Source organism: Vitis riparia, chromosome 18 (genome assembly GCF_004353265.1).
Source record: "Vitis riparia cultivar Riparia Gloire de Montpellier isolate 1030 chromosome 18, EGFV_Vit.rip_1.0, whole genome shotgun sequence".
In the NCBI taxonomy this organism is placed as follows: Eukaryota; Viridiplantae; Streptophyta; class Magnoliopsida; order Vitales; family Vitaceae; genus Vitis; species Vitis riparia.
In genome coordinates, this window is record NC_048448.1 from 7,890,542 (window position 1) to 7,916,295 (window position 25,754).

A 25,754-nucleotide genomic window follows, 5' to 3' on the forward strand; every position below is an offset into this window, starting at 1 on the left:
AATGAGACCCAGATGTCTAAACAGTCAGCTACATCTGTGCTATTTCCCAGTGTACATACGGATCAAGCTTGCTTGAGCCAAAAGTTGTTCTATCATATACCCATAATCCAAACATGGTACCAAGGAACAAACCAAAAAAACTGGAGTAAGGAATCCAGAATCATCTCACAGGGTGGCAAGCGGTATAATCTCTCTGTGTCAGTCGATCTGTCAAAGCAATCTTGATTCTAAACAGAATAACCTCAACTAATATAGTCTTAACATTCCAAGCATCTCTGCATCAGTCTCTCAAGATATAGATTGACCCGAATTCTATTTGGTTTGACTCGAAAAGCTCACGTTGTGACATATGTAATGAAATTAAAATTATGAGATTTTTTTGGGTCTGTAATGGTAGTGCAGGGATAAAGTACCTATAATTACAACTCTAATTACTTTCAATATTTATAGAAACATATTTAATTTGGTATTACTTATTTGATCACAACAACAATAACGTCACCAATATGAGTATATCAATAATCACTATTTCCTATAATTTGAATACACATTAATTATCGTGTCCCGCTTTTGTTCGCTATACATATATATATATATATATGTGTGTGTGTGTGACTGTAGTCGTTTACAATTCTCTCATCTTGTATCAATTTTTTGATATAGTGAATCTTCTTCTTTTTTGTTTGTGGTTTTTCTTTAAGGTTTTTTTTTTTTTAACGTAAATTCGTGTGTTGTTGTTTTGTTTTTCTTATTATCTATTCTCATTGTTCCACAATAAAAACTATAACTAGTATAAGACGTTATAAAAATCTTATTTTATTATTAATTATCAAATTTGAGATTAATCAAACTTTGATTTAGCACAAAACAACTTATTCATTCTTATGTAAAATTCCGATTAGGAATAGAATCCTATATTTATTTAAAGTTTATAAATTCTTTGTCCTCATCCCCTCCCTATTCAATTATAGATCCAATCCAATGGATTTTTCTCACCATTCTTAAGTGATATTCACTCGAAGAGCAAAAGTTCAAAATAAAACTTAATTCAAATTGATTTTGCATGCATGTATAATCATAATGAAATTTGGTAATGAATTATACAATTTACCATCACTAAAATTATTTTAATCATCACTATACAAATTCTTCATGATGTGATTCATGTTATTTTATGAAATTGATTTTAGGAGCTTGAAGATGCCCAAAAATCTTCAGTTTGATCAATTTGAAAGTGATGATACAACTTATGAATTCTAATATCAAAAACTCATTAAAACCGATGTATAAGCATATGAGTGTTGGTTTTTCGTTCTAACTAAGTGGGATGAGCTGAAACTTTCTTATAGACAGCGCTAATGAAAACTTTTGGGCATCTTCAGAGCTCAGCCAAAACAACATCAAAGTACGATTCTTTCCTCTATTTAATAAATTTGATCAACCATACAAGATAGGCGTCATAAAATATTGTCTTGTTGGACGGTTCTCATCCCTTTATATCAACATGATTTAAAGAAAAAATAAAAATATGCGTGAAGCTTCTTCAGTTTAGTATTACTCGAATAGTTGGGTTATGTCATTGGATCATGGATTCTGGAACTCTCTAACAGTCAAAAGTGCAGGTTCAAATGCTAAATAGGAAACATGCAGTAATAAAAAGTGACAGCATTTTGCACATAGAACCCCTCCTGCCCACGTACTTTACTATTTTTGCCACAAAAATTTATGAATTTAATTCATCACACGGCTTGCAGTTGCAGCTTCCTAACCGCGTCCCATAATGTATTCATAAGTAATATTAAAAAAGAGAGGGTGGAAAATGGCAGAGGGGCATGTCCGGTGGCTGTGGTACACCAGTTTTGACCGTCAGTGACGACGCCTCCGAGTTTGATCGTATGACCGCTGTGATCCGCCTACGAATTACGATAATATTATAGTTGAGCCGCGACACGCGCTCCAACCTCCACGTGCACCTCCCAAACAGCCCAAATCTCTCTCCCAATCATCCATCTATCTGCACTTTCCATGTTTCCCCAAATCTTCTCACGCTATTAAAAGTTCCCAATGATCTAGGGTTTTCTTCAAGGATCCCGATTTTTTTTTCCCTGCCAATTTTTTGTTTCGCCTTTTATTTTTAATTTTTTCAATTAAAACAAGGGATAATTGAGATGGGATCGGATTTTGAGCGATGGGAGAAGGATCCCTTTTTCTCTGCGGCGGAGGAAGTACAGGAATCTGCAGACAGGTACCGATTGTTGTTCATTTTGGTTTCATTTGTTCATTCCCTTTGCAGTTTATAATTTCTATCTTCTTGAAGTTTTCATTTGCGGCATAAGATTAACCGGTGAAATGATTTTGGGTTTTGGGTTTGATTGTTATTGGTTTATGAAGGATGGCATCTACATATAGAACATGGATCCACTCTTCCAAGGAACCTTCTAAAATGTGGAACTCTGAGCAACTCCAAAGGGACCTACACACTGCCCTCGGCACTACCAAATGGCAGGTGCTTTCTCTCTCCCTCTCTCCCTGTATATGTGTATCTATATGCGTTGTGCACATTAAGAACAGTGGAATCTGGATCCAAATGTGTCATTTTTGTTAGATATTCATATTTTCGCATGGGAAACAATGCATCCTATCCTCTTTTGGGGCATTGTGGTCAATGGCTCCTATGCTATGAGGATTGTGATGTAATGCACATGGGAATCAAGCCAGTATCTCATTTGGAATTGCTATTTCTTCCTTTTCCTTTGCACTGTGAATGCAGTTGGAGGAGTTTGAGCGGGCTGTTGGGTCTACTTATGAAGATAGCTCAGCTGACGATGCAAGAGACAGGCATTGTCAGTTCATTGGTGCAATTGGAAACCAGGTTTCAACAATAGAAAGTTCTTTACAAGAATCAGCGGCCTCTGAAGGCAGGTCATCAATCCCTTGGGTGCGATTAGATGAAGGAGAACGTGATGAACTTGCATTATTTCTGACAGGACCAGCACTATCACAAGACAAAACCACTGTAAAAATCATGGGAATGGATAATGAAACTGTGAACCCAAAAGAGGTGGATGAAGAATCAGTGCCTGAATGTCCCAAAAATTCATGTTATTTAACTGAGTGGGGTTCATTGGAGTCCAGAGAGGAGAAGTTGACTGGACACAGGAGGACAGCAAGTGCTAATGCCGACATTGGTGCCTGGAAGATTGCAGTTGCTGATGATGGTGTTCAACAGAGCTTGTTCAATGGGCAACCTTATGTACCACCTCGAAAGGTACCAAGTGTCTCGGGGCTCCTGTGTACCATGGACTGCTCATCCAAGCTGAAATGGCCAAAGAATGGTTTCAGGAAATTGAAGGTTATGGATCACCATCAAGAAGGTGATTCCGCATTCCTACGGCCTCAGATTAGTCCGGTGAGTATTTAATCCATCCTTACATTAGTTAACACTGTTGATATGTAGATTTTCCAGCCAGATTCTTATATTTAATATTGTGTGTTGATTATTATAGTCCTTTTTTTTTCTTTTGGCCATAGGGCATCAGTACATGCTATGAAAAAGGCAAGAGTTGTCTAGATGGCTGTGATGATTGTTATGACAAACAACTCTATGGCTGGTATGGAGCTATGCAAAGACAGCTTCAAAGGTCTCAGTATCAAATGCAATATAGTCGGCCTATTCAAGTGGCATTTTGGATCGCTCTCCTTTGCTTGATTGGTGTGTTTCCCTAACTCTATCTAGGAACATTTTGTTTCACACATTTATCATATGTATATGGATCCTTTACCTTTTTTCCTCAATATTATGATTTTCAGCAATCATTGCACCATTGTTTATTGAGGTGGAACAATGTTTATCTAGACATGATTAAAATTGTCTTACAAGCTTAAATGTGTTTTGGTTTGTTTTTTGCTGTCTGACAATCCCCCCCACCCCCACTGCCAGAGAGAGAGAGAAAAGGAGCAACAACTGCAGCTTGCCGTAATACAAATTTCATCTTGTCTTTTTTGTCTATCAAAAAAAAAAAAAAATTATTACCTTTTTATGAGTGGAAAAAATGTCTTGGATTATTGTGGCAATTGAGTGTGATTAGTTAGAAAGGTTCTATGTGACTGATTATATTCTATCATCTTTTGGTTCTTTCATTATTTCCTTTAATGTTCTTTCTAATGCTTAAAAAGGGCGTGGGTTATGCCTCAGGCTTGTCTTGAAGTGAGGCTTTAGAAAAACATCCTGAAGTTCGACCTAGAGGTGCAGTTCACAAAATGTGAACTATGCATCTTGTGAGTCAGATTTTAGTCTTGTCTAGGACGTACTTCTTAACATGTTCATGTGTATGTGTATGTTCAATTGAGGAGATGATGTTGTTTAGTTTTGTTTGGGGTTAGAAAGACACAAAAAATTAAAGGGAGAACCCAAGCTACAGCTTCCTTGTCTGAGTTATGGGCACCCTATAGCTCATTTTGATAGTTCTTGGAACATTGCGCATTAGTTCTTCACTTGTTCGTGTTTGGCCATGTATGTTAATACATGCTAATTCAGTTTCTTGGTTAAACAATTTGCCAGTAAAGTTTTGCTTCATATAGAAGTATTGGAATGTTGCAGGGAGTACTAAAAAGATTTTACTCCAAAATGAAACAAAATTTCAGTCATGTTTCTTTTGCCAAGTCATGATGCACTATAAAAAATTGTGGTGAACACAGCGTTCCCCTCAACTAAGTGGTTCTCCTCAGGCCTCAAATCCCATACTGAGAGCTATAGTTTTGTTGATCAATATCTTGAGAGATTAATTCAGAGGTGTTTGGAATGTTACAGATAACACTAATTGAACTTATTCTGTATAGAATCAGGGTCACTTTGACAGATCGACTCATAGAAAGAGATTATGCTGGCTTGACACCCTGTGAGATGATTCTGGATTCCTTCCTCCAGTTTTTGTTTGTTCCTTGGTACCATGTTTTGTGTTATGGGTATATGATAGAATTTCTCTTGGTTCAAGCAAGCCTGTTATGCATACGGGGAAATAACTCAGATGTGGTTGGCTGTTTAGACATCCAGGTCTCATAAAGCTTTGCTGCATTTCAATGGTTACTCTTTTTGTTCATCGTGCTCCTAGTATTTTGTGCAGTATCCAATACCCAGTTGCCGTTATATTAATTGTCCTTGTAGTTTAGTAATTTAGCTTTTAAGTGATTTCTTGAAGCTGAAGGAAGTCCTACTGCAGTGGGAAGTCCCTGGCAAGTCTTCTCTTATGTAGTAGGAAGTCCTAATGCATTCACTTTAACGAATGTGTGTTAATGTGTTTGATACATGGTGGTGATACAATCTTTCCTTGAACATACAGGGTTGATTGCCGTCCTAGTATTATACTTGTGTTTTAACTCCATTTTAGCTCCTTATGTCATCACTGAAGTTACAATGGAAACTCAAGAGATTCATAAATAAGCTTTGATCTTATATGCTTTTGGCATTATCATCATTCAATTTATTAAACTACCACTTAGGTCCATAAGCCATTGTTCTGTGTGGAAACAGTAAAGTTGGAAAAATAAGTTAGTTCAAATTATTTCCTAGAAATTGTGCAGTTAAATGTACCACCTCCTTTTAGGAATTATTTTAAGAATGGTATCAAAACAAATTGTGCAGTAAACTCATCTGAAGGCCACCAAGAAAAATAGCAGACAAATTCAAATGGCATTAAAAGGTTTATTTGTTGAATTTGTTTCCAAATGTAATATTGACTTTGTATATGCACAATTCATTCTCATATTAAGTTGTGTTTAAAAGCACTTTTGATTCTAAGTGAAAGGTTCTTTCAGTTCGTGGAAAGCTTATATTGTATAATTGGTTCTTTCTGCAGTTTTGATTGCATTGTATGCAATGTAGAAAAGGAGCTGCATGTTGAGCACGTCGCTCTTGCAAATATGGTGTTGCAAGTCCTTTATGCTGCCAGAGGATGAAGATGAGCGTCCTTTTGGTCATTTTCATGTGACATGATGGGTGATTGCACCATAAATTCCTGGCAACCACTTCTCCCTCGCATTTCTTTTTCCATTTTTGACATATTTGATGAAGGGTAAATTGTGTTGTATAATCAGTATTAGTCAAGGAGATGGCAAAAGAAAGCCAAACAAGAGTTGTAAGTCAACTAAGAAAGTGCTACCATTTTGCCACCTGCGGGATCATGTAAATCATATGATTTTTTTTCCTCCTGGGACTGCATTATTTTTTTGTAAGTATAACTCATGTAGCATGAACAAGGTCTGAAGTCCTATCCTTCCCTTTTGTATTCTCTTTATAACCAACTAGCACTTGTGGATAGGAAGAAGTATTAATAGACAAGCAGCAAGCAGAAAGTTGGCGTTAGATCATGTTTTTTCAATATATGGAAATCTGTAATTTATTGCTTTGAATATCCAAATCTCTCTCTCTCTCTCTCTCTCTCTCTTTCCATCACAATGTGATGCCCATTGAATAGGAGTCATGCTTGAATGTTATTTGTGCATCGGTTTATTATTATTATTATGACTTAAATAGGGATGACAAACACATAGTTCCAAGTGTTTCTCAGTTGATATTTTGGAGAAATAACTATATTTTGTGGTAAGGGCTTCTTTTTGTTTGGTAGTTCTGAGAAAAAGTACCTGGGACGGAGTCTCAATTTTCTTTAAGTTGATATTTTGGAGAAAAGAAAATATCATTTGTAACGAGGGCTTCTTTTTATTTTTTAGTTCTCAGGGAAAAATACTTTGAATTTAAGATGGGTAATATTGTAATTTGGAGTGAGAAGTTTGAACCATGAAAGACGTCAATTGTGGATGAACAACTATTTTGCAGCCTAAGATTGGCACAAACAGATTGCGTCATTCCACTGTTCTCTTGGTCTTTGGTTGAAAGGGATTGGGTGTCTGGTATTCTAGATTTCCTTGAAGAGCCTGTGCGTCACACAATTGGTACCCTAAGAAATGTTTGGATGCAAAATTGGTGATGTGCTTTTGTTGCACTTTTTAGCTGAAATGTTCATCAAATTGAAAAAGAAATTTGTACAGGCAAGTAAAATTAGGCATCCTTATGTATGGACCTTCCCTAACCTTTAGTACAAAGGTATGTTGAATGGGTTTAGAATCTGCTTTAACTGTATGTAAATCAATCATCCCTGTGCAATTTACTAGGTCTTTCCTGCAACTTTATTAAGGGCGTGTTGAATTATAAGTCCACCCTTATATCTGATGTGGACTTATGCTTATTTTTGGGACAGGGAGTGCATGATTGAAATGAAATGAAAGGTGAAGATGCCACCAACCCCTCTGGCTGTTGGTTTGGACCGCCTTGGTTAATGAATTATAGGTCATAATTCAAACTATACTGGCACCTGTGTATGTTCGCATATAAATTAAGGAATCTTATCCTGATTCGTGACCCATCCACCTCGTACCAAGTGATGTGGCGTTAAAGTGGGTTCCCTCCATACTCTTAGCTTGTACGAAACCTCTTTCAATCGAAGTAGAACAGGGTGATAAAAGACTCCCTTCTTTTCGCCGACACTAAGCCAAGGGCTTTCAAGACCGGAAGATGGAATTGGAAGCTGGTATCGACTCCCCCGGGCGGCGGTTACTTGCCCGCTTCCAAGGGCAAAATAGAGAAAACAATGCATTTTGGAAATTGAAAAAAGCCGGGAATTCAGGAATTGTGAAGTTTGAAGTTATCAAAATCAAGAAAATAGAGAAAGAATGAATGTTTAGTGGGAATTGTGAAAAAGCCTAGAATTCTCATGAGACGTAAAATTTTCTTCGGTCCTCTGTAATCAAAAGTTGGCAAAAAAGACCCGTGGAAATGCGCAAAGGTCCTGCATAAAATTAATTACTTTGGCACTCTATGAGGGTGTCTAAACCTTATTTTAATTTTCATTCCATTGTTATCTTTGTCTTGCCGATTAATAATCATGGAAGACACCGTGGTTGCTTTCTCTGTTGACTTGAGGGTAAAAACAAAGAAAGAATGATTTGCGATTTGTGAAAGGAACGATTGGAGAGCAAGGAAAAGTCGTCAGTCATGGGTTGATTTTAATTGCAGTCAAAAGGCATGACCACTGACCAGGTTTTGGAGAGGGACCAGAGGCCTCAGCCCTCAGCCCTCAGCCCTCAAAACAAGTAAACAACTAATACAAGACGATGGTGTGCCTGTATCTACCTGTGGCCCTGTGGGCATAATAGTCAATTATTTACGAAAAGACTTGAACCCTTCTTTAAAGGAAAGCATTATTGTACTTCAAAATCCTAGGGCATTTTTGGAAATTGGAACACACATTTATTGGTGAACCACTTCCATCGACTTGCAGGGTAGACTTGTGGAATTTAAGGCTGCCTTCTTTCTCATGAAAGCAAAACCTGAGGGTAGAGGCTTCTGGGATATTTCCTGGTTATTGTTATTTTTCATCTTGCCTTTTGTATTAATAATTGATTGAAGGACTTTCCCACGTTCCACATGAGCAGAAAATTAAACAAGCTATGAAGATGACTCTAATTCAAAATCATGCAAAACACGATTCATGAACCATAAAAAAATATCATCCTGTGCCCCCAGAAAGACGATCAAATTGAAGCTTATCACCTAACATTTGTTGTTGTACGAATCACTGTTAATAATGCCCTCGATGTTTGAAATTGTGGGGCATAAAGTACCATGGATGATGGACACCATGGCCTGGATGTGGACACAGTCTACCAAGGTGAAATGACGTAACCATTTTTTTTATTTTGGAATAAAGAAAAAATGATTTTAAATTAAGAAAAGACGTTTAAAATTTTAAAGTTTCATGTATAATTTTAGTACAAGAAATTTAAAAAGAAAAGAAAAGAAAAGTTGTAAGGATGGAAAGGGGGATTAATGATGGAAGGTGAGCAACCATTAGGGTTGGAATTATTGTCCTTTAATTCTGGAGTAGGGTCCAGGGCTTGTGTCGTAACCTTTCCCTGTTGATGGAGTGGGGACAGGCCTGACTCCGGGGCTGGAGGGACTTTTTCTCATGTCTCCACTCCATTGGAAGTGCCCCAACCACCTCCATAGTCCATACAAAACGAAGACTTAAAAAGATATTTCTCCACTCGGTAATTGACTTGGTCCTGGTCGCCCGTTATTTCTTTCTTCGTTTCCTACGCAATGAGCGTTTCAGATTTTGATTTGCAGAGTTGGTCCAACAGTCAACTCACCGTATCTCTCACTCAACCCCTGATACGGAAGCCAGTGTCAGAATTTGTTCGTTAAAAACTCGAAACTAAACGAAAACAAAAGAAACACCCGACCATCTTATGTTTTTGATCGCGCGCTCTCTTTCTCTCTCTCTCCCTCCCTCTCAATTTTATACAGTGAATTGAATTGATCATCGGAAAATAAAGGAAGTCGGTGGTGATAGTGACTTGTGAGAGATGTTGAGGAAGTGTTGGAGGCAACTGGAGAGAGTGTTGGGAAGGGGAGGCGGAGATGAGCTGCTGTGGCACATGGACTTGAAGCCTCATCCGTGTGGGGACTTGTCCATAGCCGTTGTTCAAGCCAATTCTTCTCTAGAAGACCAAAGTCAAGTCTTGACTTGTCCCTCCGCTACCTTCGTCGGCGTCTTCGACGGCCACGGCGGCCCTGAGGCCTCTCGCTTCCTCAACAGTCACCTCTTCCCCCGTCTCCAAAGTAATATTTTCTCTCCTTACCTTTAAACCATGCTCACTGTATGTTTGGCTGCCCAAGAAAACAAAGCCTCCTCTCAAGTCTCAACTACGGCTCTACTGCTGTTTGGCTTTCTTGAAACGATTCCTTTTTCTTTTTCTTTTTCCCCTGAAGTCCAAAACAAGATAAACATGAGATTCAAAGTTTATTTTTAGTTTGTTTTCTTTTCTTTTTCCTCGGTTTTCTCTGCAACCAAACATTTTGTAATTTTCCTAATAAATAAAGTTATAACTATAAGATCATTTTATTTTGAATTAATTATTGTAAAATTTCAATTTATAGAACTCGCTTCGGAGCAAGGCGGATTGTCTACGGATATAATTAAGAAGGCATTCGATGACACTGAAGAGCAATTCTTGCATTTGGTGAAGCGATCTTGGCCTGCTCGACCGCAGATTGCTTTGGTCGGATCGTGTTGTCTTGTTGGAGTAATTTCTAATGATGTGTTGTATGTGGCCAATCTTGGGGACTCGAGGGCGGTTCTTGGCCGGAGAGTCTCCAGAGGGGGGAAGAACATGATAGTGGCAGAACGATTATCCACTGATCATAATGTTGGAGATGAAGAGGTGAGGAAGGAGGTTGAAGCACTCCATCCAGATGATGCGCATATAGTTGTAAATAATCGTGGAGTTTGGCGGATTAAGGGTATAATTCAGGTAAGCCAATACTTCCTATCATTATTGTCATTGAAGGATTAATTTGAATTGCTGGTGCTTATTGTCTTTGCTTTATGTTTTAGTGCTAGCTGGATGAAATTTTAGCTTGGTTACATCTCATAAGCAGCAATGTGATTATTTTGATTTATATTTGATCCAATTTCTTAAAGGGGCATAAGAGTGTAGTGGTCAAAGTTGCAACATAGGATTTCTTTTGAAGTTCATAAATTTGGTTTCTTCCCATGTAGCCTTTCTGATTCTTCTACTAATGCTTGAACATGGTTTGTTAGAGCCATAGAGGTAGTTATATTAAAGTTCATCTTATGTCTCTTGTATTGTTGCTTTATATTAGTATTAAACTAATCTATTGGATATCATATGAATTTTCTTCCTTTCTAAGCATTACTACCTGGATTACTGTTCTTAGGTACAAACTTCACTAGATCTGTGGCTTTATCTTTTTGCCCATGTTTATACTTATGTTCTTGCTGGTTCATGTCCTTCCATGCCAGCTTGCTCAAGCACTGGCTCTTCTATTTGTACTGCATTTTCTGATGCATTACTATTTCTTCCTCCCACTATCATCTCAAGACTACTGATGGATGCAAACACTTTCTGCATTAGGAAGTGCATTGTAGGAATGGGAAAAAAAGAGAGTAGAGGACTTCCATTTCTATTCCATTTATTCGGGAAATATGCCATATGCTTAGTAATCTTTATTCTTTTTTGGTTTTAAATCTTGATTTGCATTGGCTCCATGTTCTGTATTTAGTGAAAATGTTAGAATTCGAAAGTACAAATTTGTCAGGTTTGGAGAGAACAAATTTAGACTCAGGATTCCCATCTTCTGAACTTCTGATAGCATCGAATGGTCTAACTGTAAACATGCTGCATGTCAGTGATTTCTGAATTGTAGGGGAAGGTAGAAGGTTAGCTCTTACTTTAGTTACTGAAGAGTTGCATCTGTTTGTAGTTGTGAGAGAGGTATCTAAACCAAAACGAAATCAAAAGAGTTAGCAATTTTCTATTAGCATGGTTATTCTATTACTCCTGGAAGTTCTGCCATGGTTATTCTATCACTCCTGGAAGTTCCTATTAAGCAGAAAAATCATCTCCATAGGAGAATAAGCCATACTTATTTTGTTATTTGATTTATTTGTCTTTGTGTTGTCTGTTTGGACTTTAGAGTATCCTGTCTGCCATTATTTCCAGTCACATTGTTTGCCAGAAAAAGGGCCAGATAAAGTAATTCCAGGTTTCAATTTTCTGCCCATGCTAAATGCAACTAAAAGAAAAAGGATTATACAATGTTCATGGGGTCCACACATGGAAACCTCATGCAGTATAATTTTGTGATAGGATTCACAAGACTTTCTCCTTTTACTTCTTGTTAGTGAGACTATCATGCCTAACAATTTTGCTTGTTGCCATGGATATGTGGTCCTGACCTGCATCTTTTAGGGGGCTCTTTTAATTTTTTTTAATAGCCAATAGTGGGTGAAATTTATTGGGCAAGTATGCGAATTCCTCCACTTTCATATTCAATTGGAGACATAAATAAAGCTGTGGGGTGATAATGAATTCGTTTTTTTGCCTGGTTAACCCCAATAGTAAATTCAGGGTCCTTTCCATTCAACTTTTGAGGGATACACTGATAATGGTTGTTAATGACAACCTTTTAGTGTAACAAAATGATCATCTTTCTCTTGCAATTTTTTTTCTTTGTTTCTTGATAGTTGATACTAAACCAAATCAAATGTTCACACTCTGCAAACAAGTCCATTCAACTTTGTAGTGACATGTCATGGTAGTTATGGATGACAACTTTGAAGTACGGCAACACTATCAATGTTTCACACTTTTTTGCTTTTACTTCTTGATGCTAAATTAGATGTTCCCACTCAGCAAACAAGTGGTGGGAGAGGGTTTCCTTATAAGTTTTCCCTTTCTAGGTGTCCAGATCTATTGGAGACATATATTTGAAGAAACCTGAGTTTAACAGAGATCCCCTCTTCCAGCAGTTTGGATATCCCATTCCACTGAAACGACCTGTAATGACTGCAGAACCCTCAATTCAAGTGAGGAAGTTAATAGCAGAGGACTTATTTTTGATATTTGCATCAGATGGCCTTTGGGAGCAATTGAGTGATGAAGCAGTTGTGGATATCGTCCACAAAAACCCAAGAGTTGTAAGTGTATTCTCACTATTTTCTCCATTTCTTTCTCAAAAGAATGCCTCAGTATTTATTATGTGATAAATTTATCTGGATTTCATCACATTCAATTTCAAACTGCTGGATATTTGATTTGTTCACATCCAGTTTTTTCTTTTTTCTGGGTCAAATTCTGTTTCTACTTAGAGCATCTAAATCTTTGAGACAGCTCCACCAACCATGACTTTAGATCTTGTATTTCTCAAAAATCCAATCGAGTCATTGGCTAACCCCATTTTCCATTCATGATGTGGCCTTTCATTTGTACCTCACTTCAACTCCACATAACCACTTTTGGGAACTTTCCACATTGTTTATGACAGAACGTTACTGTGTTCCTAAAATATTTGGCAGGGAATAGCCAAGCGATTGGTCACAGCTGCTCTTCAGGAGGCAGCAAAGAAAAACGAGATTAAATACGATGAACTGAAAAAGACAAGTAAAGGGTTGAGGCGTCACTTCCATGATGACATCACTGTTATTGTGATGTATCTAGATCACCTCCACGGATCAGCTGGTGGTAGTAGATTCAAGGAAAGCTCTGTTGACTGCATCAGTGCTCCGGTTGATATCTACTCTCTCAATGTGGATGAAGCAGAAGACCCACTTTATATGGATTCCTGAAACAAACAAGCTCACCCAAAGGTACATGATGGATTTGCTTGTGAATAGAACCAATAATCTATGATAGAGCGTATTTATACAATAGGTGCATCAAGCGCACAATGGATAGATAGTTTATATTATGAAAAAACAGCCATGTACATAATGGAGCCTCTAGGAGGGATGCCAGAGATGCAATTTGCTGAGGAGTACTTAAGACTCAGGTTCTGGCCCGCATTCTACTTGGTTGCTTTGGTTGAGTTCCTTCTGTATTAGTTTTCAATGATGGTTTGGATTGGCTAGATGGATTTGGTATGGCAGGCTCCCGGAAGTACAAATGTCATAAGGTTTGAGTCTCCATTTTGCATTTTCATTTTTGCTCTTTTAATGGAATATGGCATACGGAATTTTTCTCATATTTAAGGCTGTTCAATTGGAGTATCGATCATTTATTAGTTTGTTAGTGTGTTTACCACTCTTGGTTGAATCTGCTTCCTTCCTTAAAAACAAGGCCAAGCCTTGGTGAGATTAAGATACCAGGATTTATGGATGGAAGGTATGTCATATGATCTGTGACTAAGTGGCTAGACTTCAATGCTTTTAGATGATTCTTACTCTCAGCTATTCCTGTGATTGTTGGCCGAATGGCAAGCAGGGCTCCGGCAGGCCAAGATCTGCCAGACCCGAATCAAGCCGACACAGTTGTTCTGCATACATCATTCAGCAAGATCAAACATGAAGTAAAAATAAATTTCACCAGCCACACTACTCTTAATGTTAAGATGTTTATGGACAGCAGACTAATATCCTGACTTTGGTAAACCAATATGAACCAACAGTACTGTTGGTATATTTGATTTACCGGTTCCGGGAGGACAAATTAAATGAAGACAAACAAACCGGTACCCACTCATCAACAACTCTTACAAAGTACAAACCTCAAAATCCTAGTGTGGATCCCACAGCACAATGGCACTATGCGTTTTTTATTTTCATTTTATTGAAGAAAAAAATATTTATTTATTTGGAATGAACTTTTGATTTTTAATAACAAACAAAACCCATGGTAATATAGCGAAAATTTTCATTGAAATTTCGATAATTTATCATGATTTTTATATTTAAGTAACCCTGTGTATGCAGAAAATTAAACTTTAAGAAATTAATTAATTTTAATTATCTTATTTTTTAATTCGATTTTTAAAAATACAACACCATAATGATAATTTTTTTTTTAATGACGAATATATAAAATTGTAATTCTATATATTTTTAACTAGATAATTAATTATACATATGTTATCTATATATTTCGCTTGATTTTTTTTTTTTCATTTGGTTAATACTAAAAAACGATAAAATATAAAGAAAAAACTAATTTTTATTTTAAAAGTTAAAGAAATATAGAAATTGAATGTATAGAATCGTCTACTCAAATAAAATTTAAAATAAAAAATGATTATTCTTTCTTGGAATGTTTTAAATTAATTTTTTAAAATAAACTTTAAAAATAAAAATGCTTACTCTTTTATCTTAAAATTTAATAGTTTATTTATCAATTTCAAATTTTGATTTTTTTTTATAATAATCAATATAAATTAATTTTCAAGGTAAATTTTAAATTTAAGAGAAGCATGATTGTAGACCCCCTTTGAATGGCCAAGGGGTATTTAGTTTTAGTTATATATATATATATATATATATATATATATATATATATATACACAGCATTAGATGGAGCTGGCAGCACCCGAGAAGTGTGGAGGGGACCCTCTCCATGCGTGGGACCAGCTGCAAGAGACAGAGAAGCCATGCTGCTGATATGATGAACAGCAAAGAGAAGCCATGCTGCTGATGTGATGAATAGCAAAGGAAATAGGTGATGGCTTGGCCGAGAAGGTAGGAACCGACTGGAAAAAAAAGTGAGAGAGAGGGGAGAGACGGGGGAAGACATTGATCTTTTCAGTAGGAGAGCTGTATGTTTGGAGAGCAGAGGAAGATAGCTGGACGGTTTCATTAGTTTCATTGGCATTGGAGGTGGATTTAAGGAGTTTGAAGCTGAACAGGGCTTTACGGGAGAAAGGTATTCTCAGGTATGAATGCAACATGTTTATTGAATTTGGATCCTAGCTATCCCCTGCATTTTCTTGTTGATATTTTGGATATTTGTTGTTCCGCTTGAGGTGGATTGTTGCTTGTTGAGTTATAACCTTGAATTCATGCTTGCCATCGTCAATCTTGATGTGCTCTGTTTCTATTGTGATTGTGAAATGCCCGAGAACCTCTCCAATATTTGCATTTGATGTTGTTTTTCTCACCTAATAGGAAGGTTCACTGATGATTCATGATGTGAAGCCTCCTTTGAGAACCTTTCTATTTGTTTTCTTCTATGCTCTGTTTTTCATGCTTTTTTCATTGTTGAGGCCACCTCTGTTCCTGGATCGTATTCGTTATATGGACTGTGAGAGAGGGAATTATTCGTTAGTATGGGGAGGTGAGTTAGCACTGTTGGTTCAGATGCCCAGGTGAGGCCAGGTTCTGGGTTTGGTCGGAACTAATGGCATTGGAAAATCTACTGTCCCGGTGTTCCGAAGTGGACCAGAGATTGAGCTTGTTTTCCTTCATGGTGGATTCTGGAAATACAACACCACACCTTCTAATATTTTTCCTTTAAGTGAGGATATCATGGATGCCAAGAACCAGAATTTGAAGTCATGATCCGTGAAAAACAAGAACACAACCCAGCATATAGTTTCCTCTTTGGTGGTGAGGGGCATAATTATTATCGATATAAGCTTCGGTTATCTACAAGATCCTCAACTGCTGCTGGGGTTTCGGCTTCAATGTTGGGCACGCCTCAAATGCATCAACAACCTTCGTATCTACCGTTTTATGGCCAGTAGCAGCAACGTCCTCGGCCTTTCCTAGGACATGGTCGACCAGATTTTGACCCCTCATCCAAATCCTTCAAGGGTCTGTCTGGACCACTTCCATCTGATGTTGCTGTGGGGCTGAGTAAGGTTCTGAACAATCTCACTGGTACCAAAGAGTCCATTAAAGGTGCCAAGATTTGGTTTATGCAGAGGTCTCCTTTTGCACCAGTTTTGGTTGAGGCACTTAGAAATAGGGTCTTTGCATTGGACGATTCTGAGAGACACTTGCATATAATTTACCTTGCCAATGACATTCTTTTTGACAGCTTGCAAAGGTGGATCAATCCGCATGAATTTGATAATGGGGCCCTAGCATTTAAACCTACCTTAGGTTCCATACTTGCAAGGATGCCCAAGGCGCGTGGGCACCATTTAAACCCAAAATTGCATGGCAGGCATGAAACTATTTAAATAATTGGTGAAGTCAAAGACATGAGTTTTTTTTTTCTTTTTTTTTCTTTTATTGGTGGCATTGGTCCAGTGGCCTCAAGGTGAGTTGTTATTAGGTTTTTTTCTCCTTTCTCTCACGTGCCATCTTCTTAATTCCACCTAAAAATTTCATTTTTTAAAAATTCTGTAATCAAATATTTCTTCTAAAATTCCAACGTTTCAAATTCATTCATTTTATTTATTTATTTATTTATTACTTTATTTAAGAATATATATATATATATATATATATATATACACGTGCCATTTTCGAAATAATCTCGTCAAATTCGATTTTTAAACTTAGTTTACGAAACTTCAAATCTTAAATTCCATTTTCCAAAACTCTAATATTTTAAATTTAATTTTTCAAAATTCAATTCTCGGAATAATTTTCCAAAACTCTTAACTTTAAATTTAATTTTTTCAAAATTCAAATTTTTAATTTTAATATTCCAAAAATTCCACAATTCCGAATTTAATTTTTAAGATGACACCTTCAAATAAATTTTCGAAACTCCGTTCTCTTTTACATCAAGTCTTCAAAAATTCCACTATTCACTTTCATTAGTTTAAATATCATTTTTGTTAATTATTATTATTATTTCATATTTATTTATTACCTTCAAAAATCTCAATCATTAAAGTTCAATTTTTCAAAAATCCGACTTCCAAATTTAACTTTCCGATCTCAAAAACTCCACTATTTACATTCAGTTATTTAATGATTATTTTCGGTATTATTATTATCTCATCCGTTTACTTATTCACTTATCCACTTATTTAAAATCCCCTCTTTAAATAATTTTTCAAATTTTCGATTTTCAAATAATCTTTAAAACCCCAATGTTCAAATAATCTCTAAGACTCCAATTTTCCAATAAATTTAAAAAAAATCCAGTTCTCCATCGAACTGTTTTAATTTCTGTTTGGTGATGCATGTGATATGTTTTGTGCTCTTTATTGTACACTAACCCCATCTCTTGATAGCGCATAACGGCTCATTGCCCAGATACGCATCTATTCCCATTCTGGTCTTTCTATATGCATGCTTTGATTCTCATATGTGCATGATAGTTACGGGTATTCATTGTTTTCCTCATCAATTGCCACGTCAACTTCATTTTATTAGTAAAGACCCATTTCTAGGGACTTAGAAGGGTGCTACGGTCTTTACCGTACCTTCCCGATAAGTAACCTGACCCCCGAACCCGATCCGGTTTTTCACAGACCACCTTTTCCAAAATAAGGAGTCACACTTAGGGTTTTTCTTTCTTATTTTGTTTACCCTTTAAAAATAAAACAAAAATAAGTGGCGACTCCAAGTCAATTTTTTCTTAATCAATAAAAATCATTTTTCGAAATCTAAATCGAGCTCGCCATCGAATGGGAAATGCATGAGTCGAAATGCGGGATCCACAATGATATATTTAATGTTTATTCAATTTAATAAAATAATATTTACTGTTATATTAAAGTTCAAATTTCTATTCGTTAATTGAACTGTAAATAGTAAAAGATGATATGATTTTTTCATTAAAAAAATGACATTTTTTCAAATTCTATAGATTTATAAATTTATAATTTGTTTTGACCTTCTAGGGATGTCTACAATTCCTCTATACGTTGGTGAGGCACTGAGGATCTCATCCGCACTCACACTCTCTGCCTTCTTGTCTCATTGTCGGGGTGAACTCTTTCTTTCTGAGGCCTACTTCCTCTTCTAATTTCCCTCTGCCTAGAATGGATGTTAAATTTTTCTCTCATTTCAAAATGGTGAATTGCTAGGAGAGGGATTTTTCATGTTTGGAGAAAGAGATCAATTGGGCAGATGTTGCCTTCATCTAAAAGGGTATTTTGAGAATATATTGGAAGTTAATATCATAATATATAAATTTATAAAGATAAATTCGATGAAATAAATCTATTTTTATTTTTAGTTATTTATGGTGATTTATATTTGGTTTGATAATAATTTTAGAAAGCATTTTTTAATTAAAAACGGTTCATTTATTTTTGGTCACGGACATACAGTGCAGCAAGAAGAGGGATGGGGATGAAAAACACAAAGAAAAAGACGAGAGACGAGAAATGGAAGTGAATTAGGTGGTGAGGTGGGCATCTCTGGAGAGGTATCTGTAGCCGAAGAAGAAACCGGCAACAAGGAGAGGAACCAAGAATTCCAGAAGAGCAGCATACGTGGGCGTGCTGTCATTCTTGATGACGAAAGCGCTCATTTCTTTGGTCTTTGTTTCCTTGTAGGGAGCATCCTTAGTGTATGCTGCACCGTCTTGGATGTTGTAGCCTTGGAGAACTCCGACCTGGTACTTGAGGAGTAAGTTTTGAGCTGCCTTGCTGTGCCCGATGTCCTCAAAGTCCTTGGTTGCGTCCTTCCCAGCCGACTCTACCAAAACCTCTTCTCCTCCCGGGTGCTCTTCCAAGAACTTGGTCACGTCCAGAACCCTGTCACAATCCAAAAATCAGATAAATGATCCCACCAAAAAGAAAGTGAATTAGGGGAGAGAATAATTTCGTACCCTGCCATGAATGACGAACCAGCAATCCGTCTTGGACTTGTGTTGGGCAACTTGTGAGAGAGTGAAAACTTTTTGGGGAGCCATTTTTTTCTTATTAGCTACAGATACTGCATCTACATCTCAGGGACAAATAAATAAAGTAAGAAGAATGGGGTTGGGGGTGGGGGGCAGGTGGTTCGGTGGTGTTGAGCACGCGACCTAACTCCCTCAGGAAGAGCTAAAAGTCCACCTCTAGGGTGGTTGGTAGAGGGCAAAGCATATGATTTAGTTAGATCGCTAATCATCTAACCAATTCGCGAATCTTTCAGAAAGAATGGGTCCCACCCTGGACTATATCCAAATTGGCCGACAGTGAGCCCACCACATATATTTTGAATTCATAAAACTCGCGAATCCCAACACCTGAGTACATTGGTGTTATGGGCTGCTCTTCCAACCAACCCTAAAAAACTAGGAAGTTTTTCCCAGTCCAGACTCGAAAGAGACTCAATCACCAGAGTGGGCTCTTCTCCATCCACACTCAGAACCCTTATTCTGCTGAATCATTTTTCCGAGTCTCCAACTTCATCGTATACTTTAAAACACAACACAACACAACAGCCAATCCATTATCCAATACTGACACTACAATCAGAAAATAGTTCTGGCCAATAATTTTCATTTATTTTCTCAAAATTGTTGAATTAGCATTTAGCAGCAAACATGAATCATGTGACATGCTCTTTGGGCCTCGGAAGAGATCATCCCTGGATTTCAAAACTTTAAAATTCTAAATTATTCCCACCAAAATTCCCAAACTTGCCATATTACCAGCAAAGTAACACAGCATGTTTGGAACACTTCCACCTAGAAATTACCATAAACTTAAAAGTAAAAATGAGCATAAAGTTCAATGGATGACCATTTTTATAATTCCATTCCATTCCAATCCAATCTCACACCACAAAATGTTTGGTAAAACCTAATACATACCATTTAATCACTTAAATTAATTTTCACGTTAAAACATTCTTAAATTATTAAATTAATATATCAAAGTCAATTTTAACTTTTAAATTATAATATCAGGTTATTTTAATAAATATACCCAACATATTTAATAACTTAAATTAAATTATTAAATTATATTAATTCTTATCAAATACCTTTTATAATTTATAATTACAAACTTCTTCGGATTGCATCTGTTTCTGCACCCTAACAAAGCCGTTTCATTTTTAAACTTAAAAAAGGGTACCCGTATTTTTTCATCCCTCTACTAGAATACAGCTTTGAGCATTTCAAACCGAAAGGCTGTAAACATTGGCATCCAATCTTTGCTGTTCTCCCAAAGTCACTGTTGGAATGCAATCAGCACAATCCTTGACCAGGTTGACTAAATAAGTTCAGTAACTGCATTGAAACAATTACAATGGAAGGGAATGGCAAGCTATAGCCAAACACAAAGCTCCATTGCTGTTTTTCATCGATCTCTTAACTCTTTCTCATCATTTTGGCCCTTACTACTGAATTCTAAGCCCTGGAACGTGACCCTAGATGATCGATACTGACTACCAAATGCAGAGCCAAAGCCCCACCCAAGGCCTAGTCCAACTCCACAGCCTCCACCTGCATATGAAAATTTCAACATAAGTGATTCAGCTATATTTAAGAGTTAAAGATAGATTCAAATGAAAAGAAGTTTACAGTTAGAGGTTGCCTACCCACGCCAAGACCCAAGATATTCAAAGGCATCCCTGAAACATATAAACATTGTTAATTAGTAAATGAACTGATTGGTAATGAAACAAGAGCTTAGTGGTACTACTGGGGCATTAGGATTGACAAAGATGTTAACTAGGATAAAAAGAATCTCCCCTACAACAAGAGAAAGGAATAATGAAAAATCTCATAAATTAATTTGAAGTTTAAAGAAGGCTCAATTTACTAAAAGACTGCAACCAAACTGACATTTATTTTACAAGTAAATTCGTGTCCTCATAGGGACTAGAACCTAGAACCTCCCACAAACCCTCCCTAACCCTTTACCACTTGTGCCATGCCTCAAGGGCTGCAACCACACACTTGACATTGTGTTCAATCTGAAGATAATCAAGGAGATATAAAGCTTTTGTTTGCCTAAACATGTGGCATTCGAAATTGGATGGATAAATACTTAAACCTGCATCTGCAACAGGAAACCACTTTCTCATACAGTACAAACTTTGGTTGCAGGGATGCTGGAGGAGAAATCTTCCCATCACTACTACTTCGGTGAAAATTTTTATTCCACTAGTGGTCAATTTGCATTTGGGTCAAGCTCTGGTTCATAATGTGTGCTAGCAATTTGATACGCTTAAATATATTTATGTCAATTTTTGTTTTGTAATTATAGGGCAAGTTATGCATAAACTCCCCTCTTTGTGGCAATCTTTGAAAGAAAGTTTATTAGATACCTGGAAATAAGAGAACTAAATTTAACTGATGAAAAAACTGTGTCAAGAACTGTTCCAGGTTCTACCTGGGCTTTCCTTAAAGAAGAATTGTCTTATTTCTTATATAGAAAAGAAAGAATGAACATACATTCAGACATCAGAAACTTTAAACTTCATTTGTTCATACAGACATAAATATTCTCAAAAAATCGACTTAATCCAATTCCAAACTATACATTTTAAAGTTCACAACTAGTGTCTGAAATGTTGCATCCATTTTCCCTGTTTTGTCATATTTTCTCTTTGTATGCATGCCATTATATAGTAGTTTCATCATATTATATTTCAAAATATAACTTCCATGAGAAAGAAAATAACAAGTAAATTAACAACTTCAGTAAAGAGACTATAACAGGTAGATCATTATTTGTACTGAACTACCAGTTTGAGGGACTAAACTGAAAATGTAATAGCAGTGGCAAGAGCAGATAAGGTTGATGGAATAGAAGCCTAGGGGTTCTTGCTAATCATACAGCACAAGCTTCATTGAGACAAGAGGAAAAAGAAACTGAAAAATCTAAGATTAGGGATATTACAATTTTCACCATAATCTCACACAAGGCAAATTGTCATGCTGAAATTTTGCCTCTCTGGCATAAGGAAGCCAACTTTGTCCACCAATCCTACCAAATAAGAGGCAACTCTACATTTACCAAAGCACACAAAATATTTTACAGGCATACTTGTAACTTTATAACTGGCCCTGGATGCTTTAATCCTCTCAGCCAAAATACTTCGGAAGGGTAGATGATGAAGCTAAGCAAGCAACACCTTCAGATAGCCATGCCATGGCAGTTACAACCCAACTGTCTAGGTTTGGATTCCTAATTAGCCCATGCCAAATCATTGTAACAGTTAGGGCAGTTGCAACAGTTATATAATTGCCATATAACACTAACCACATCATTATCCCCTTGATTGAGGGCAACTTTGCCTCCAGCCATGTTGCATCATCATTCTTGGCTGCATATGTGTGCACATCAACACCACCCCCAAATGCTGATTGCATGGTCTGCTGTACTTGTTAGGACTATGCTTTGGCTTTATTCTCCATGTCTCTGTTAGCTTGGACTTGATGCCAATGCAAACCACATCTTACCCTATTTCAAGCCATGCCCAGTCCATTGTGCCTAAGGCATTGCACCATGGCTTCCTTGCCTCCACCCATGGCTTTGCTTACTGTTAGTCAAGTCTACCCATGGCATGACATCAATGACCTTGTTTGCCTTCTATCAAGTCTGCCCATGGCATTACACCCATGAACTTTATAGTTACAAGGCTCAGCAGACTTTATTGCATGTCAACCAAGCTCCCAGACATGCCTTGGCATGCTAATTGCTATAGCCATGGCCTTGCCATTGGCCATGTCCTATGGCTATGCAAGTAACATACCTCTTCTAAAGAGCATCATGAGTCATTCTTGAACTGGTTGAATTAATAGTATGAAAGTATACTTAAACTAGAGAGATAGATTATTTAAATAATCCCAAGGAGCCCCATTCCAGACTTGTTATTGCTAGCATAAGGCCAGGGAAGGTTGCCTTAACCGATTTTCGATTTTAGGACACAGGCAGGTATGTCATGCCATGCCTTGTGAGCACAAGGTGTGGTCACACATGCCCTATCAGGTTTTATCAAGGCTAAGACTTGCCTTCTTGTCATAGGCCCAACAAAGGGTGATCCTTGAAGTGCCATAAACCAAGAACCTGCTTGTTACTCTTTACGAAATTACAACTCATGGAAAACGACCAGTACTTGGGTTCTGTTTCATTCATATTTCCAAGTGTACCCCAAGCACACTAACTTGACTAGATTTCATTACCAAAAGCTAAATGGTAAGGCTCCATTTGGCTCTTGGAATATTTAAGGGAAAGCACAAAGGAAAAAAAAAAAGGATGAAAAAATTAAAGGAAAGAAGATGTGAAAGAAAAAAAAGGCTGAGACTTGATAAAATTTCTGCACATGTTTCTCTAAATTCATTTCCCTTATTTCCTAGTTTATATTAAAAATGAAGAATTTGTAAATATATAAATTTATAAATTATTTTCACTATATTTGATTCTCATTCATATTTTTCATGGTAAACCAAACAAGAGAATATTTGATTTCTTCCTACTTTTTTTTTCCTTCTCATACTACGTTCTGAGGTTCAAACAAAGCCTAAGTTCTAGTCATCAAGCCTCCTATTCCTAACGGATCAAGTCTCAGATGATTATAAAAATCATAAATTTGCAAAACTGCTTTTCTAAGAGATTCAGTGACATTCCATGTCAGTTTTAGGCAAAAGCAAGACCATCATGCCTCTCAAGTTGGAAAAGTTGTTCAGAGATTCCAGCATAAAGAACCTTGCATCATTCAATAGAATAATCTTTTGTTCCCAAATGCTCAAATAATGGCAAGAAGAGAGCGTTCAATTCCTAGAAAGGATTCAAAACTCCACTACAAACCAAAATTGCAAGATTGTAGGGAAAGACGAAATAAAGGTTGAATAGATCCCTGAAGTTAACCTAATTGTTCCATTCCCCTTCTTCTCGAAATGCCTTCAACTTTGGGAATATGAAGATGACAACAGAAGACTGGAATCATCCATAACACTTGAAAATACTGAATATTGAAAATGAATTAGTGAAAGATGTGTCAGACTAGGGAAACAAACCTCCGAAACCCCATCCAACTCCAAAGCCGCACCCAACTCCAAAACCTGTTCAAATAATTCAGAAAGAATCGAAAAGGAAAAATAATTACAAATAATATAATGTAGAGAAGAATATATGTAGAAAATGGAAGGCAAAGGAAGATGGGTACCAAATCCGACACCGGTGCCGTTGAAGTTCGTGAGCACCATTTCTGTTGCTGCTTCCTACTCCACTCTTTTTGTAAATTTTAGCGAATCAAAGGGTATCGATGTTTTGATATACAAGGAAGAGTCGCAGAAATCCCCACCGGCAGATAGTGACTAGGGATTGTGTTGAGGACGGAGAGATGGAGGGTCGAAGATTGATTGAATTACTAAACTACCCTTTCCTTTTGATATGGTTACACGGCTCTATTTTTTTTATTATTATTTTTTTTAAAAAAGAAATGTTTGCGAAATCACCCTTCTCTTCTGATATATATGTTTTCATATTACAACAATGTCCCTTAATAAAAAAACTAAAATATCTTTATATTTTAATTCATAAAACAAATAATCATATCTAAGAAACTATATACTACTTTTATTTTTATACATTTTTCATTTTTTATTAAAAAAATCAATATAAACAAATATCCTATTTATAATTATTTTTAAAAATGATTATGGATGAATTTTAAATATTCAACCTAATTAACCTAACCAACGTAAATTTAACTCTATCAACCTCGAGTTTAACTCGATCAATTTGAGTTTAACTTGAAATTGAAAAAATGATATTAGATTCGGCTTGGGTTGAATATTTTGAATAAGATGATGGGTTTGACCGAGTATTTCTTAATTTAGATTATGTTTAAGTTAATCATCAAAGCAATTAACTTGTCCAAGTTATAACCTTATTAAAAGGTTTATAAAATATATATAATAATAACTATAAAATACTCATCAACATTAAATAATTATAATATTTATTTGATCCGATTTTTATGGATTAGAAGATAAGAAAACCAAAAATTGAATTAATAAAGTCATTTTTTTAAGAATTGAAAAAAAAAAAAAAAAAAAACCCAAGTTGGTGTTGTTGAGCCATCCAAGAATAATTTAGAAATGGTTTTAACATCACATCCACTATCATTTTTACTATTTTTTAAAACCAATGTTTAAATAATGATGATTAGTGATTAGATATCAAAAAATGGTCCAAACCATACCAAAGATTAAAGATTTTTTTTTTTTTTTTTTTGCAATGTTCAATCATACTTGGTCATATAAGCAAATGATTAAATTTATGGTCAAAAATAGCAACACAAGTAATATCTTTCTTTCTTTATAAAATTGGAAATGACCTGTAGAGAGAGCCCAAAAGAAAAAAAAAAAAAAGTAAATAAGGGGTTTTTATGTAGCAAAGAAGCATTTAATATCCTGTTAATATCATAGAATTCAAGTTACTTTTTATGCTTACTTGTTATTCAAAAATTAATTCATTATATTTATTTCTTTCTTTTTTCCTTTTAGAATTAATAAAATAAAACTAAATTTTATTTTTTTATAATTTTTTCTTA

At 36.2% G+C, this 25,754-nt stretch overlaps 3 protein-coding genes across 3 annotated transcripts; 2 read left to right on the forward strand and 1 right to left on the reverse strand.

Moving 5' to 3' along the window:
* The first annotated feature begins 1,822 nt into the window (after positions 1 to 1,822).
* LOC117907433 lies at positions 1,823 to 6,410 on the forward strand. Its single transcript, XM_034820968.1, has 5 exons — positions 1,823 to 2,245; positions 2,392 to 2,506; positions 2,771 to 3,409; positions 3,532 to 3,712; positions 5,856 to 6,410. The coding sequence occupies exons 1-5, from the start codon at positions 2,169 to 2,171 to the stop codon at positions 5,879 to 5,881; spliced, it is 1,038 nt and encodes a 345-aa protein (XP_034676859.1). The 5' UTR covers positions 1,823 to 2,168; the 3' UTR covers positions 5,882 to 6,410.
* Positions 6,411 to 9,092: 2,682 nt separating this feature from the next.
* LOC117907246 (probable protein phosphatase 2C 63) lies at positions 9,093 to 13,639 on the forward strand. Its single transcript, XM_034820720.1, has 4 exons — positions 9,093 to 9,676; positions 9,995 to 10,368; positions 12,321 to 12,557; positions 12,936 to 13,639. The coding sequence occupies exons 1-4, from the start codon at positions 9,421 to 9,423 to the stop codon at positions 13,203 to 13,205; spliced, it is 1,137 nt and encodes a 378-aa protein (XP_034676611.1). The 5' UTR covers positions 9,093 to 9,420; the 3' UTR covers positions 13,206 to 13,639.
* Positions 13,640 to 18,533: 4,894 nt separating this feature from the next.
* Positions 18,534 to 24,541, reverse strand: LOC117907286 (cytochrome b5). The gene is made up of 6 exons (XM_034820787.1): positions 24,363 to 24,541; positions 24,214 to 24,258; positions 20,787 to 20,819; positions 20,550 to 20,691; positions 19,088 to 19,144; positions 18,534 to 19,012 (listed from the first exon to the last, which is right to left on the reverse strand). The coding sequence occupies exons 1-6, from the start codon at positions 24,400 to 24,402 to the stop codon at positions 18,649 to 18,651; spliced, it is 681 nt and encodes a 226-aa protein (XP_034676678.1). The 5' UTR covers positions 24,403 to 24,541; the 3' UTR covers positions 18,534 to 18,648.
* Between the last annotated feature and the right edge of the window lie 1,213 nt (positions 24,542 to 25,754).

Coding starts and splice junctions, on each gene's coding strand:
- LOC117907286 (XM_034820787.1), bottom strand. CDS start 24,402: ATGGTGCTCACGAACTTCAACGGCACCGGTGTCGGATTTG. Junction 24,259..24,362: donor CGGCACCGGTGTCGGATTTG/GTACCCATCTTC, acceptor TTATTTGAACAG/GTTTTGGAGTTGGGTGCGGC. Junction 19,145..20,549: donor GAGAAAGAGTTAAGAGATCG/ATGAAAAACAGC, acceptor AAAAGTTTTCAC/TCTCTCACAAGTTGCCCAAC.
- LOC117907433 (XM_034820968.1), top strand. CDS start 2,169: ATGGGATCGGATTTTGAGCGATGGGAGAAGGATCCCTTTTTCTCTGCG. Junction 2,246..2,391: donor GTACAGGAATCTGCAGACAG/GTACCGATTGTT, acceptor TGGTTTATGAAG/GATGGCATCTACATATAGAA. Junction 3,410..3,531: donor TACGGCCTCAGATTAGTCCG/GTGAGTATTTAA, acceptor TTTTGGCCATAG/GGCATCAGTACATGCTATGA.
- LOC117907246 (XM_034820720.1), top strand. CDS start 9,421: ATGTTGAGGAAGTGTTGGAGGCAACTGGAGAGAGTGTTGGGAAGGGGA. Junction 10,369..12,320: donor GGATTAAGGGTATAATTCAG/GTAAGCCAATAC, acceptor TTCCCTTTCTAG/GTGTCCAGATCTATTGGAGA. Junction 12,558..12,935: donor TCCACAAAAACCCAAGAGTT/GTAAGTGTATTC, acceptor AATATTTGGCAG/GGAATAGCCAAGCGATTGGT.